Source organism: Puma concolor, chromosome A3 (assembly GCF_028749965.1).
Source record: "Puma concolor isolate L17-30 chromosome A3, mPumCon1.1.hap2, whole genome shotgun sequence".
Lineage (NCBI taxonomy): Eukaryota > Metazoa > Chordata > Mammalia > Carnivora > Felidae > Puma > Puma concolor.
Genome location: NC_141669.1, coordinates 2,262,908 through 2,277,484, shown reverse-complemented (window position 1 = coordinate 2,277,484; position 14,577 = coordinate 2,262,908). Strand labels below are relative to the sequence as shown.

Below are 14,577 nucleotides of genomic sequence, written 5' to 3'. Positions count from 1 at the left end.
CAACACTCTGGAGTATGTCTCGTTTGCACAAAAACATACCTGACCCTCCGGCTTCTTCAGCTAAAGTAGCACTTCTTTTACGAGGTTCCTTCCGCCAGGCTAACCTGGGATGGGTGGAGGCTGCTGGGTTGTGGGAGGGATGGAGCTGAGCTCAAGACCACGCGGGGCACGTCCGTATCGGCAACGACCCACAGCCCAATTTACTTTGGCATCGTTCCTTATGGACCGTGTCTACTTCTGCAAGTGGTGTTAGAACTCTGTTCCCTTGGCTCTCTCCCAACTGGTCTGTAAAGGTCTCTCAGGACTAGCAGCAGAGATGGGCTGCAGAGAAGCCAGAGAAGGAGGGACCGCGGGACAGAGGCACCTGCTGTCCTGATGCGATGGTCTCTAGCTTGCTCGAGGCCCGGGAGCACAGCAAATTTGTTTGAGATCAAGGAGCATTTCACCTTCACAGATACAATTACACCATCCAAACATCTACTAGTCTAGCACATTCTTCTGCATCAAAGACAGCAGGGCAAACGGGTGCCCTGGGCCACCTGGTAAAGGTCACAAGTGACGTCCTGCTCAAACTGGGCCCCCTGTTACAATTCGGGACCACGGTCTAATCTCAGGCTCCCTGGCTGACTACAGAGAGTCTGTAACCACAGTCTAGGGAAGCTTCCACATTAGGGAAAGCCTGGCCTCTTCTGAGCAAACGACTGCTTTCTAGACGCCGAGAACTGTGTCCTGACGCCGTTTCCCTCGTGGCTCTGGTGACCAGGAGTCAGACCTGCTTTTTGGCTCCTTTCCTGTTACCGCTGTCTCAACTTCACCTTCTGTCCTGCGGTCTCGTTTAACTTTTTTTCAACAGAAAAATGCCTGATTGTAAAGTTAAAGTACGCTGACATAACTACGGCTGAGAAAATAAAAAAGAATAGAATGGCCTCTGTTCCTGTTACCCACGTAGCTAACACAATGCTGTTCTTCCTTCAGCGGATGTTGTTTACAGGAGACCGTACTGCAATAATAAATCTGTGGGCTGGCTTTGCAAATGAGCATCGTGTGTGAACATGTCCCACGTCAGGGCTGCAGAGTTAGATGACTGTTTGGGAACTACATCATGCCTTGACACCCCAGGTCCGGGCCTGCTCCGGGGCCCTTGTGTGCGGCTGCCATCTAAGGCTGTTTCTTCTCACTTGGGGAATCCATGCTGGGATCAAAACTGTGAAGAGCTAGCTGACTGTTGCTGGAGAGACAGCTGTCAGACGGCAAAGCTCACAGTGTATTATCTGCACACACAGTCACAGCATATGGTCACAGTGTGTTATCCGCGCACACACGGTCACAGTGTATTATCCGCGCACGGTCACAGTGTATTGTCCACACACACGGTCACAGCGTATTATCTACACACACAGTCACAGTATATTATCTGTGCACACAGTGTATTATTTACGCACACAGTCACAGCGTATTATCTGCACACACGGTCACAGCATATTATCTATGCACACGCTCACAGCGTATTATCCATGCACACGGTCACAGCATATTATCTACACACACAGTCACAGTATATTATCTGTGCACACAGTGTATTATCTACACACACGGTCACAGCGTATTATCTGCACACAATCACAGCGTATTATCTACACACACAGTCACAGTATATTATCTGTGCACACAGTGTATTATCTACACACATGGTCACAGTGTATTATCTGCACACGGTCAAGCGTATTATCTGCACACGGTCACAGCGTATTATCTGCACACGGTCAACCGTATTATCTACACACACGGTCACAGCGTATTGTCTGCACACAGTCACAGCGTGTTATCTACGCACACGGTCACAGTATATTATCTGTGCACACAGTGTATTATCTACACACATGGTCACAGTGTATTATCTGCACACGGTCAAGCGTATTATCTGCACACGGTCACAGCGTATTATCTGCACACGGTCAACCGTATTATCTACACACACGGTCACAGCGTATTGTCTGCACACGGTCACAGCGTATTATCTGCACACGGTCAAGCGTATTATCCACACACACGGTCACAGCGTATTGTCTGCACATGGTCACAGCGTATTATCTGCACACGGTCACAGCGTATCATCCACCCACATAGTCACAGCATATTATCCACACACACAGTCAGCGTGTTATCTGTGCACACAGTCACACCATATTATCCACACACAGGGTCACAGTATATTATCCGTGCACACGGTCACAGCGTATCATCCACCCACACGGTCACAGTGTATTATCTGCACCCGTGGCAGTGCTCTCATGTTCTCACAGCCTGAAGCCCTCAGTCCCTTCCCAAGGGAAAGCAACCTTCCACCGTCCTGGCCTGGCTTTCTGCTCCACGTTGACCCTGTGTGAGCATTTGATTCTACAACCACTGCTGACCTCTGGCCCGGAAAAATGACCTGGAGGACCAACAACAGACGCCACAGGAGCAGTGAGAGCACAGGGGACAGACAGCCCTAAGGGGAATGGGAACGTAGTAACTGCTTTCTTCCCAGAAACGACAACTCTGGTTGTGTAGACTGTCCTTGAGTTGAGCCTCTCAGACCGGCATCAGGGCTCCTGGCCAGTCTGAGGCCACCACATGCAGCCCCGGCCCGACTTCCCGTCCTGAAGCCTCGAGGGGGTGGCCCGGTTCTCCACCCACCACCGGACACCGGCGGCCCCGCGCCGCGTCTGGGAGGGAGTCACCGAGTCCGTGCCCCAGGGCTCAATACCAGCGCCCGGGTCGGGCAGGAGGAGGGGCCAGGCGTGCAGGCTGAGGAAGGCAGGCTGGGGGAGGGGATGGGTGGAGGACGTCACCCGAGGAGACATGACTCCGTGTCCTGACCCCTCAGCAGCGAAGAGCCCCACCCCCTGGTCCTGTGAGCCCAGCCGCTGGGGCCACGGTCCCCGTCAAGGCGACACTCAAGTGTGCTGCCTGGGCCACGTTCCCAGGGCGGCGGGGAGTCTGCTGCACTCGGGGGAGCCCGGGAGACCGCAGCGTGACCCCACGGGGACAGTCAGGACCAGGTTTCTGGGGCCGGGCGACCTGTTCTAGTGTAGGCTCCCCCACCCCCACCCGCTGTCACACCCTGGTGGCTCTTCCACGTCTGTGAAACGGGGACGCTATCACTTCAGACGGCTGTCGTGTTAACGGAGGGTGTAAAACACAGAGCACAGCACGTCATGGTGCGGGCGCCGCTCACATGGTCACGGTGACCCCACGGCCACTGTGGGCGCTCGACCTGGCGTACCCTGGGGGCCGCGCTCAAGGACACAGGAGGGAGCACAGGGATGTGGGGAGGGTCCTGGTCAAGAGCCTGAGGTTTACAGCTCTCCTGGGGTTTCCCGTTGGCTGTGACTGACTCAAAACACCAGCCTGCTGGTGTCGGACGGAGCCTCGGGACCCTGTGGTCCAACCCCTGACCCCTGACCTCTGGTTTATAGGTGGAGAGCAGAGCGGACCAGTGGCCGTGCACAGAACAGACCTGTATGCAGGTGATGCATCCGTGCCCGACTTTACCCCGCCAGATCAGGCTGCCACAAGAGTGGTGTGCGGGCCTTTAGTATTTTCAGCTTTTGCACTTTTTTTTTAAGTTTACTTTGAGACAGTGCGAGTGGGGGAGGGGCAGAGAGAGAGGGAGACAGAGAATCCCAAGCAGGCTCCACACCATCAGCACAGAGCCTTACGCGGGGCTTGAACTCACAAGCCGTGAGATCGTGACCTGAGCCGAAACCAAGAGTCAGATGCTTAACCGACCGAGCCACCCGGGCGCCCCTGGATTTTGTACTTGAGTAAATAAGTCCCCGCACAAACACTGCCTTCCTGCCACCTCACCCTGCGTGTCCACGGTATACTGGGGAATGGCTCACAGATCACGGGGCGGGGGAAGCGGAGCCCCGGAAACCGCGCTCACAGAGGGTGGGGCGGGGGGTGGCAGGTGTCGTGCTCAGCCCTGAACTGTCGCGGGCTGTGCACACAGGTGCTCATACACATCTGCCCACTGACCTGACAGCGGGTCAAAGACAGACCACTCCTGCTCCAAAGCCCCCAGGGGCCTCTCCGGCTGAAACCACCCTCAGTTATGCACGGGACGAGCTTGCAGGTAACACTGGCCTCTGGGGGGCAGGGGGGCAGTGCGTAGGAGGAGGAGAGGGGAAGCTCAGGGGCTGGGCTTCTTATCTGCCGGGTGGTGGCGGAGGAGCCGTGGGGGGCCCGTGGGCACCACCTTGCTCTGTGTCCCCCACCCCCTTCTCTTTACCACCACCAGTCCTGTCACATGGGGCTGCCTCTGTCTTGGGAGGCGGGGCCAGGTTTTAAGTTGGAACACACGGCAGGTACATGTTGAGATTAGCCATGGAAATCCTTTTGGCCAGAGGCCAACACACCGTCCCTTCCAGGACGGGCTGCCTGTGTTGCTTCTGGAATTAGAACCACCCGCCCTTCTCTTAGTTCAGCAGCACCAGACGGATGGGCTTACATCTGGGTCGTGCCGTCAGAAGGACACCCACTGGCGCACGGCGCGGCCCCGTGACCTGGGCTGGGATGTCCACACCCAGGTGGCACCCGAGAGACCAGTCACGTTCAGGCCCCGGCAGCGGGTCCCTACACCGCAGGCCGCGCTGGGCCAGGGGCTCCCGTGGTGTGACCGCACTGGCCTGCTCACCTCTCTGCCCTCATTAGCCGTCGGCTGTCACCGCCTGGCCACCCGGGGATGAAACCACCTGAGTGAGGACGGACCCCAACTCTGGGGGCCGGCCTGTGGGACCGGGGATTTCAGACACTGGTCCCGGGGCTCTTATTCGTTGGTTCAATCTACCACCAAACGCAGTAAGACGTGTTCGTACTGGATGGAGCAGAGAATCTGGCACAGGCAGGAACACTGTCGGGTCTTTCTCCCTTCGGCTGGGACATGTCACAATGAGGGGTCGAATCACATGATCACAGGCAAGTTAGCTGGCCTCTCCGTGCTTCAGTTTACTTAGCTATAAACGGGGGTAATGGAATCCCTACTTTACTGGGTTTGCATAAGGATTAAATGAGCTGTTATTAGAAAAATGCTGAGGAACAGAGACCAGTCCCTGACGAACACGCTGTATTTCAGGGGAATGGGTACAACAGTTTAGAGCAGCCGTGGCGGCAAGACCTGCCCTTGTCTCTCCCTACCCTGCAGCACATGAGATACCTTAGGACCAGGAAAACGGACTCCTAAAACGTCTTCTTTTCTCCCTTTGAGTCACTGGAACACTTGGAACTTTCTCTCAAGTACATAAAAATTCCCCCAATGCGATACGGAGGTAAATGAAAAACGTAATTAACAAAATCATCTGTGTACAGTTTAGAAAATCATTGATTTTGCGTTTCTCGGCAACAAGTTATACGCTTATGTCTGAAAATAGCTGTATCTTAAGTGTTTTAAGATTCAAGGAAAAAAGTGTTGGAACCTAAAAAAAATGTTCCCCGTCAACCGATTAGCATACAAGAAAGAAGAGTTTTCCCGTCTCTCTGAAGTTATGCAGGGCGGAGGCTGTGAGGTGCCTGGGACACCTGCTCGCGCCGGAGTGAGGGCTGCTGTGCGGGAAGGAGCCCGTCCGCCTCCCTGCCAGGAGTCCTGAGGACGCCGGCATCTTGGAAAAAGCCCCTAAAACCTTCCTCAAGAATAACGAGACTGAAAGGAGGGACCGGAAAGATACACTCTCATTTAACACAGGGCTGTGTTGTGCTGCTGCCCTCACCGCTTGTGGTTACAGCTCGGCGCTCTGCAGACGCGACCTCACCTCGAGGGAGGCGGGAACAGGCGCTTCGCTTCCATCTAACGGTGAGCAGCCTGAGCGGTGGGGTGGCCCAACGCCCGGAGGTGGAGAGACTCTAAGTCCCCTATTTCTTCCGAATATCACTTCACGGCATAATCTGACCTGTGGATGCAGCGTGGTGCCTTCCGCGTCACTGTTAGCGTTCAACGAAGAACAATTCACAAAGCGCTTCTGAACCTTACCTGCCTTCGGAGTCGGCATTACGAATGCCAGTTGTCATCACACAGTAGGACTTGCTTTGATTCTGGAACATTTTAAACTACTACTTCCTTAAACATTGCTCCCGGGCCTCTGTGAGACACAAAGTGGGTGCTTGTAGGATTTGCAGGATGCGTGAAGGGCCTGAAGAGACATTTTGCTAGACAGAGAAGACACACAGGTCTGCCACGTTTAAGGGCATGTGATTTGTACACAAGAGATATTTCCCTGCTTTTAATCTACCAAGGATACCGAGGAAGACTTACATGCCAACAAGTTGGACGACCCAGATGAAATGAATAAATTCCTAGAAACATATAATCCTCCAACATCGAACAAGGAGGAAACAGCAAATCTGAACAGGCCAACTACTAAGAGAACATTTCAGGCCAATATCCCTGATGAACATACATGCAAAAATCCTCAACAGAGTCTCAGCAAACTGAATTCAACTCTACAATAAAAGGATCATACACCACAAGCAAGTGGGATTTGTTGCAGCGATGCAAGGATGGTTCAACACCCACATATCAATCTGGTACATCACGTTCACAAAATGAGGAATGAAAATCCTGTGGTATCTCCACAGATGCAGAAGAAGCATCTGACACAATTAAAAAAAAAATTTTTTTAACGTCTATTTTTGAGATAGAGAGAGACATAGAGTGTGAGCGGGGGAGGGTCAGAGAGAGAGGGAGACACAGAATCCGAATTGGGCTCCAGGCTCTGAGCTGTCAGCACAGAGCCTGACGCAGGGCTTGAACCCGCGAACTGCGAGATCATGGCCTGAGCTGAAGTCGGCCGCCCAACCGACTGAGCCACCCTGGTGCCCTGCATCTGACACAATTTAATGTCCACTTATGATTAAAAACTCTCAACACAGTGTGTATAGAGGGAATGTACCTCAATATAATAAAGGCCATATATGACAAAGCCACAGCTAACATACTCAACGATAAAAGATCGAAAGCATTTCCTCTAATATGAGGGACAAGTTAAGGATGCCCACTCTTACCATTTTTATTCAACACCTTTTTTTATCCAACACTTTTTTATCCAACAATTTAGTGGAAGTCCCAGCTGCAGCAATAGGGAAAAGAAATAAATGGCATCCAAGTAATTAGGAAGTAAAACTGTCACTATTCACAGTTGATATGACACCACATATAGAAACCCCTAAAGCATCCACTCAAAAACTATTAGACCCAATAAATGAATTCATTAAATTGGCAGGATTGAATTCATTAAGTTCAATTCATTAAAATTGGCAGGATACAAAATCAATATTCAGAAATCTGTTGCATTTTTTTTATTTTAGTTTTTTTTGTTAATGTTTACTTATTTTTGAGAGAGACAGAGACAGAATGTGAGTGGGTTAGGGGCAGAGACAGAGGGAGACACAGAATCGGAAGCAGGCTCCAGGCTCCGAGCTGTTGGCACAGAGCCCGACGCGGGGCTCGAACTCACGAGCTGTGAGATCGTGACCTGAGCCGAAGTCAGACGCTCAACCGACTGAGCCACCCAGGCGCCGCTGTTGCATTTTTATATAATAATAACCAACTATCAAAAGAGCAATTAAGAAAATAATCCTGTTTACTACTGCATCAAGAAGAATAAAACATGTAGGAGTAAATATAGCCAAGGTGAATCACTTGCACTCAGAAAACTGATGAAAGACACCGAAGACGATGCAAGTATATAGAAAGATACTCTGTGCTGCGGACTGAAAAAATACTGTCAGAATACCCGAAGAAGCCTACAGATTCAACACAATCCCTATCAAAACACCAACGGCCCTTCTCACAGAACTAGAGCTAAAATAAACGAAAATAATCCCCAAAGTTTGTATAGAAGCACAAGAGACCATGAAGAGCCAAAGCAACCTTGAGGAAGAAGAGAGGTACGGGAGTATCACGCTTCCTAGTTTCAAGACCTACTAGAAGCTACGGTAATCAAAACAGTTTGGTACCAGCACAAAGACACACACACACACACAGGTCAACGCAACAGGGAGCTGACCATAAAAGCATCGTTAATTGATCTGTGACGAAGGACACAGATACAACGGGGAAAGGAAAGTCTCTCCAATAAATGTCAGGGAAACTGGACAGCGACCTGCAAAAGAGTGAAAGTGAACCACCTTCTTACACCATCCACAAAAATGAACTCCAAATGGATTCCAGACTTAAATATAAAACCTGAAACCATAAAACTCCTAGAATAAAACATAGGCAGTAAGCTGTCGGACACTGGTTTTGGTGATATTTTTGGATCTGTCTACTCAGGCAAGGACGATAAAAAAGCAAGAACAAACAAAAAGGACTAAATCAAACTAAAATGCTTTTGACAGCAAAGGGAATCATCAACAAAATGAAAAGGCAACCCACTGAATACACGGTGTATCTGATAAGGGGTTAACATCCCAAATACACAAAGAGCTCATAAAATTCCATATAAAAAACCCAGCCAGGCAGAGGGCCCGAAGAGACATTTTGCTAGATAGGGAAGACACACAGGCGGCCAACGGGCACACGGAAAGATGCTCAACATCACCAATCGTCACGGAAACGCAAATCCAAACCACAACGAGGTGTTACCTCACACCTGTCAGAACGGCTTGGATCAGAAAGATAAGAACTAACAGGTGTTGGTGAGGCGGTGGGAGAAAAGGCAGCCCCGTGCACTGCCGGAGGGACCGCAAACCGTGCGGCCACCACGGAAAACAATACGGAGGTTCTCTCAAAACTGAAAAGAGGACCACTCTACGATCCGGCAGTCTACTTCTGGGCACTTATCTGAGGAAAATGAAAACGCTAATCCAAAAAGACCCATGCACCCCTATGTTCATTACAGGATTATTTACAACAGTCAAGATTTGGAAGTTAAATGTCATGGATGTCCACGGACGGACGACCGGATTAAAAAGGTGGGGTATATACACACAACGGAATATTACTCGGCCGTGAAAAGAGCGCAATGTTGCCACTTGTGACAACACTGATGAATCTAGAGGCCATTAGGCTCCGTGAGATAAGTCAGAGAAAGACAGATACGTATGACTCCACCCACACGTGCAGCCTGAAACACAAAGCAAAACGGAAACCGACTCGGACACACAGAGAACCAACCGACGGCTGCCAGAGGGAGGGGGATGGATGAAATGAACGGGATGAAGAGGTGTCAACCTTCCGGATGCAAAGTAAGTAAGAGAGAGATGTGACGCACAGCATGGGAAGCCAGTCACTAACACTGTCATGACCTTCCACGGTGACCCGCGGTAACCAGACCTGTTGCGGTGACTGTTTCCTAACGTACGTGATATTGAACCACTGGGTTCTACACCTGGTATGAATATGGTATTGTCATGTCAGTTCTTCTTCAACAACAACAACAAATACTAAGGAAGAAGGATTTCAGGCCCCAAGCTTTGCATCCTCTGCCCCCAACAACAACTTTGGCAGGCAAGAATACCACGGTCACGAAGAACTGGATCCCCCGCCTTCCCGCAGGAAGCGGTGACGGCGGATGTCGGGTGGGTTGGGTAGAGAGTGATGTGGCTGCTCCCTCCAAGGAAGGGGAAGGGAGGGGGTTCTCCGCCGGGTCGGCGGGGGGGGGGGGGGGGGAGTGCCAGAGCGGCCCACCCGGGCACCATCGGTACCTTGCTGCAGACGGCCTTCACTCGGTGCAGCCTGTCCAGTGACTCCTGCGGGTTCCCCAGGTACTGCTGAAGCTCCGCGTGTAAGATCCTCATCGAAAAGGGCACCATGGAGCCTGGACGAGAGCAAAGCCAAGCTAGTTAGTTGGCAGTAAGTGAGCACGCCTTCGCGCCGAACAGGCCTGCGGGAGGGAACTACCGATGTGGCAGCGGGAGGGACGCCAGCACGCCTTCCTTTCTCGGTTAAGTCTGCAATGGTGTCCGTCGTAAAACGTATGCCGGTTTTCTCGGCAAAGCGCCACAAGGACCAAAGGCGAAGGCGATGTCCCTACTGTTTCCATAGCTGTGCTGTAACCATGTAGAAACCAGAGGCTGCGCCCTCCCGCGGCGAAAGCCGCCGCATCTTTTCTATCCGTTCAGGGAGGCAAGCTCAAACAGAAGGCTGCCCACAAGCCGACCCCGAAAGGAGGCCCTCCAGGCACGGGGGAGCAGGGGAGGAAAGGGAGCGAAGATGCGCCTCAGGCCCAGGTCCTGAGGACGGCGCTTAGCCTGATTCGGTGGTTTGCGTGGGTGCGTGTGCGCAGCTCTGGAGGGAAAGGTCTACCTCACAGGTGCCCCGACGGGAGGCAGGGGAGCCACACGTGAAAGCTCCACCCCCAGGGCCACCCCGCAGTGGGTAATTCACGGCCACGCAGCCCTGCCCTGCCAGCGTGCTGCGGGGGAGCGAGAGTGGCGCTCTGAAGAAGGGCTCACGCACGGGAGTCGAAGGGGCTGCGTCAGGTCTTGGAAGAAGGGAATCTTTTTGTGAATGTCTCTTCTGATACGGTTTGGAATCTGACACCTGGTATATACACGGAGTACACGTAAACCGTCATAATGATCAAATGGCCTGTGCTGGTTATAAAGGAGACCGTGGATATGGAAGTGACTTCACACAGTCAGAAGAGGGCTTTTGAACACAGACTGAAGGCGTCGGTATTTAGATCCCGAATACAGTCTGGAAGACGGTCAGAAAACAAGCTGTGTGACACCTGTAAGCGACGCAGCGTCTCTGTGGCCCAGCCTGTCCCTTGGCCTAAGCATTAATCACCAGGGAGGGTCTGCCACGGGACACGCTAGCATGGCTTTTCGCCTGTGCTTCTTCCTCTTGGAACTGTACGACGCTCTAGGGTCTTTACCAGAGACTGAAAGAAAGATCTAAAGAGGGAAGGTGAAAATAAGGAACTCGACAGAAAACAGGTTGTATTGCAATTATAAGTCCGGACAAAAGAAAGATGACAATTACTGAATTTTAAATGTCTGAATTTTTTTTTTTTTGAAAAAAATTTCTTTCTTGATGACACTAAATAATTCCTATGTCTAAAAACGATGGATGACTGAGTTTACATTCTGGAATGAGTTGTTCTTGGCTTCCTAGAAAGAAAGATGTCTTGACCATCAGCATCACTAAACTTGGGACTGCGCTGACACGGGAAGTGATACACCCTTTCATATCACGTAAAGAACAGGTGACAATCGCTCACGTGTGGGTCAGAATTCACCTGCAAAGAAAGAAGATCTCTGGAACTCTTCAAACTCTGTCAGATCAACACAGAAACAAACATTCTACTGCAAGTTCCCAGACCCACTTTAGAAACGAGCTGAATATATGAACAGGTGGCAGGGAGCTATCTGCTCTGCACCCTGGCAAATGCCCATGTACCCGAGGAAGTTTCTGCATTTAAAACGACATGCAAACACATGTGGAACTTAAGTGAAAATGAACATGCAACTTATCAAAGTTTGTGAGATTCAGGAAAAGCAGTGCTAAGAGGGAATTTTATAGCATTAGACACATATATTTGAAAAGAGACAAGATCTTAAAATCAATCATTTAAACTTCCATCTCAGAACACTACAGAAAGGCAGGGCGTGTAGAAGAGAAAGGGGAGAAATAAAAATTAAAGCAGAAATCAATGACACTGAAAACAGGAAACCAACAGAGCTGTTTTTCTGACAAAATGAGTAAAATTTATAAATGTCTAGCCAGGCTAACAAAGAAATAGAGGAGAAGACATGAACTCTAATATTAAAAATAAAAGGGAGGGAGGGCACCTGGGTGGCTCAGTCGGTTGAGCGTCTGACTTCGGCTCAGGTCATGACCTCGCAGTCATGGGGAGTTCGAGCCCCGAGTTGGGCTCTGTGCTGATGGCTCGGAGCCTGGAGCTGCTTCAGATTCTGTGTCTCCCTCTCTCTCTGCCCCTCCCCTGCTCACGCTCTGTGTCTCTCTGTCTCTCAATAATAAACGTTAAAAAAAAAAAAGAAATGAAAGGGAGGGACACATCACTACTCACCACACAGATGCTAAAAGGATAATAAAGGAATATTAAGGACAACTATGTCCACAAATTTCATAACTTAGATGACATGGACCAATTCCTTGAAAGACACTGTTTATTAAAAATCACCCAACAGACACTGATGGTGAGCATCTTGTCATCTGTCTGTCATCCTTCTGGATGTTTCTTTGGAAAAGTGCCTATTCATGTCTTCTGCCCATTTCTTCACTGGATTAGTTGTTTTCCGGGTGTTGAGTTCCGGGTGTACTTAATGATGAGAAACTAGACGTTTTCCCTGTAAGATCATGAATAAGGCAAGGATGTCCTCTTTTTACTCCTATTGTATGTCATACTAGAAGTCCCTAATTCATGCAATAAGACAAAAAAAAAAAAAAAGGAAAAGATGTACAGATTAGAAAGGAAGAAATAAAACCCTCTATGCAGATGATAAAATCGTCTATGCAGAAAATCCCAAAAGACTGACACGAAAATGCAACAGAACCAAACAAAAAGCCCTCCCAAACATAAGCAACTAAAGGGGACAGGATACGAGGATAATACGTGAGTCAGTCGGTCTGACTTGCCATACCAGCGATGAACTGAAATTCGAAATTACAAACATATTACCCTTGACGTTAGCACCGACACAAATGAAACAGTAAGAGGTGAATCTGACAGAATAGCTACAACTGTGTGAGGAAAACTCGGAAGTCTCTGCTGAAAGAAGTCAAAGGCGACGTGAACGAACGGAACGACGCTCCATGTTGACAGACAGGAGGATGTAACATCGCCAGGGTGTCCGTTCCTCACAGCTCCCCCAGCAGATTCAGTGCAACCGCAGTCAAAACCCCCAGGTTACTTTGTGGACGTAAACGTACTGGCGACGGTCTGCTTTAGGTGGAGACGCAAAGACCGTAAAAACCCAACACAGTATTGAAGACATGGGCAATGCTGGAGAAAGGACACCCCAAACTTTAAGACTTGCTATTAAGCTACTGTGACCCCAGCAAAGGAAGAAAATAAGCGCCTCAATGGATGGGAACAGAGAGCCCAGAAACAGGCCTCCTCAACCCAGCCAGCTGATCTTCAGCGAAGGAGGAAAGGGAAGTCAATGGAGGGAGGACAGTCCCTTTGACAAATGGTGCTGGGACGACCAGACATCTACGTGGGGGATCGATCGAAACACAGACCTTCATCCTTCACGAGACTTAACCCAAAGTGGGTAAGAGACCTAAATGTAAAATGCAAAACTATGAAACTTCTAGAACAGAACATATGAGAAAATCTAAGTGACCTGGGTTCGGTGATAACTTTTTAGATACAAAAACACGATCTGTGAAAGAAAAAAAATTGGGACTCATTAAAATTAAGAACTGCCCTGTAAAAGACCATGTCAAGAGAATGAGAAGTGACAGAAAATCCTGGCAAAATGCACATCTCATGAAGAAAGGGGTTGTATCCAACATATACAAATAACTCTTAAAAATCAACAAGAAAACAACTCAATTAATAAATGGACAACGGACCTGAACAGGTGCCTCAACAAAGGTATACAGATGGCAAATAAGATGAGAAATGCTCCCCGTCACACATCTGTCATTAGGGACCTGCAAACTGCAAACCAAAACGGCAGTGAAGCACCAGCAGACACCCGCTGGAACGGGGAGCCCGGCAAGATGCCACCACACACGCTGGCGGAGAGGAGGAGCACCAGGAAATGGCGTTGATCGCCGGGGAAAGCGCAAGATGGTGCTCTGCTCGGGAAGACGGCCTGGCAGGCACAGCGGAACCAAACCCGGGCTTACCGTAGGAGCCAGCAGCAGTGCTCCAGGCGCTTAGCCAAGTAACTGCAGAATCCGCGTCCGCACAAAATCCTGCACGAGAACGTCGACGGCAACCTTGTTCGTAACTGCCCCAAACCAGAAGCAGCCGAGACGTCTTTTGATACAGGTACACGCAGCCAATTGAGTATTTTTCAGTAATAAAAAGATACGTGCTAGCAAACCACAAGAAGCCCTGGAGGAATCTTAAAGGCACACCGCCATGTAAGAGAAACCCGTCTGAAGAGGCTACGTATTGTATGGTCCCAACAATAAGACAATCTGGAAGAGGCAAAACTGAAGAGGCAAACAGATCAGTGGTTTCCAGGGGCCGGGGGGAGGGGAAGGACAAGCAGGCAGGACACAGAGGACGTTGAGGGCAGTGAAACTATCCTGCAGGGTACGATAATGGTGGGTACGCATCACTGCCCACTTGTCCGGACTCACGGAACATACAACACCGGGAGTGAACTCTAAACTAATGGATTTTAATCATAATGGACCAATCAGTATAGGTTCATCTATTGTAACAAATTTAGCACAGGAACGCAAGATGTTTACAGATGTTAATAATAATAATATATTAATAAAGTCGTACGCAGAGGAGAGGGCATATGGAACTCTCTGCAATGCTAAACTTTACCGTGAACCTTAAAGAATCTGAAAAAATAAAGATTATTTACTGAAAAAAGAGAAGACATGCCCAACCGCACACAGAATTTACTGGACAAGACAGTATCCCCAAATCACTGAAGGAA

General features: G+C 49.8%; 1 protein-coding gene across 2 annotated transcripts in view; it reads right to left on the bottom strand.

Moving 5' to 3' along the window:
- The window catches only part of TRAPPC12 (trafficking protein particle complex subunit 12), an 82,785-nt gene that overhangs the window by 25,477 nt on the left and 42,731 nt on the right, over positions 1–14,577 (bottom strand). For both annotated transcript variants that reach the window (XM_025927341.2, XM_086699921.1), the window contains exon 6: positions 9,685–9,797. In XM_025927341.2, coding sequence (XP_025783126.1) covers positions 9,685–9,797 — 113 coding nt within the window. The remainder of the gene's footprint in view (positions 1–9,684; positions 9,798–14,577) is intronic.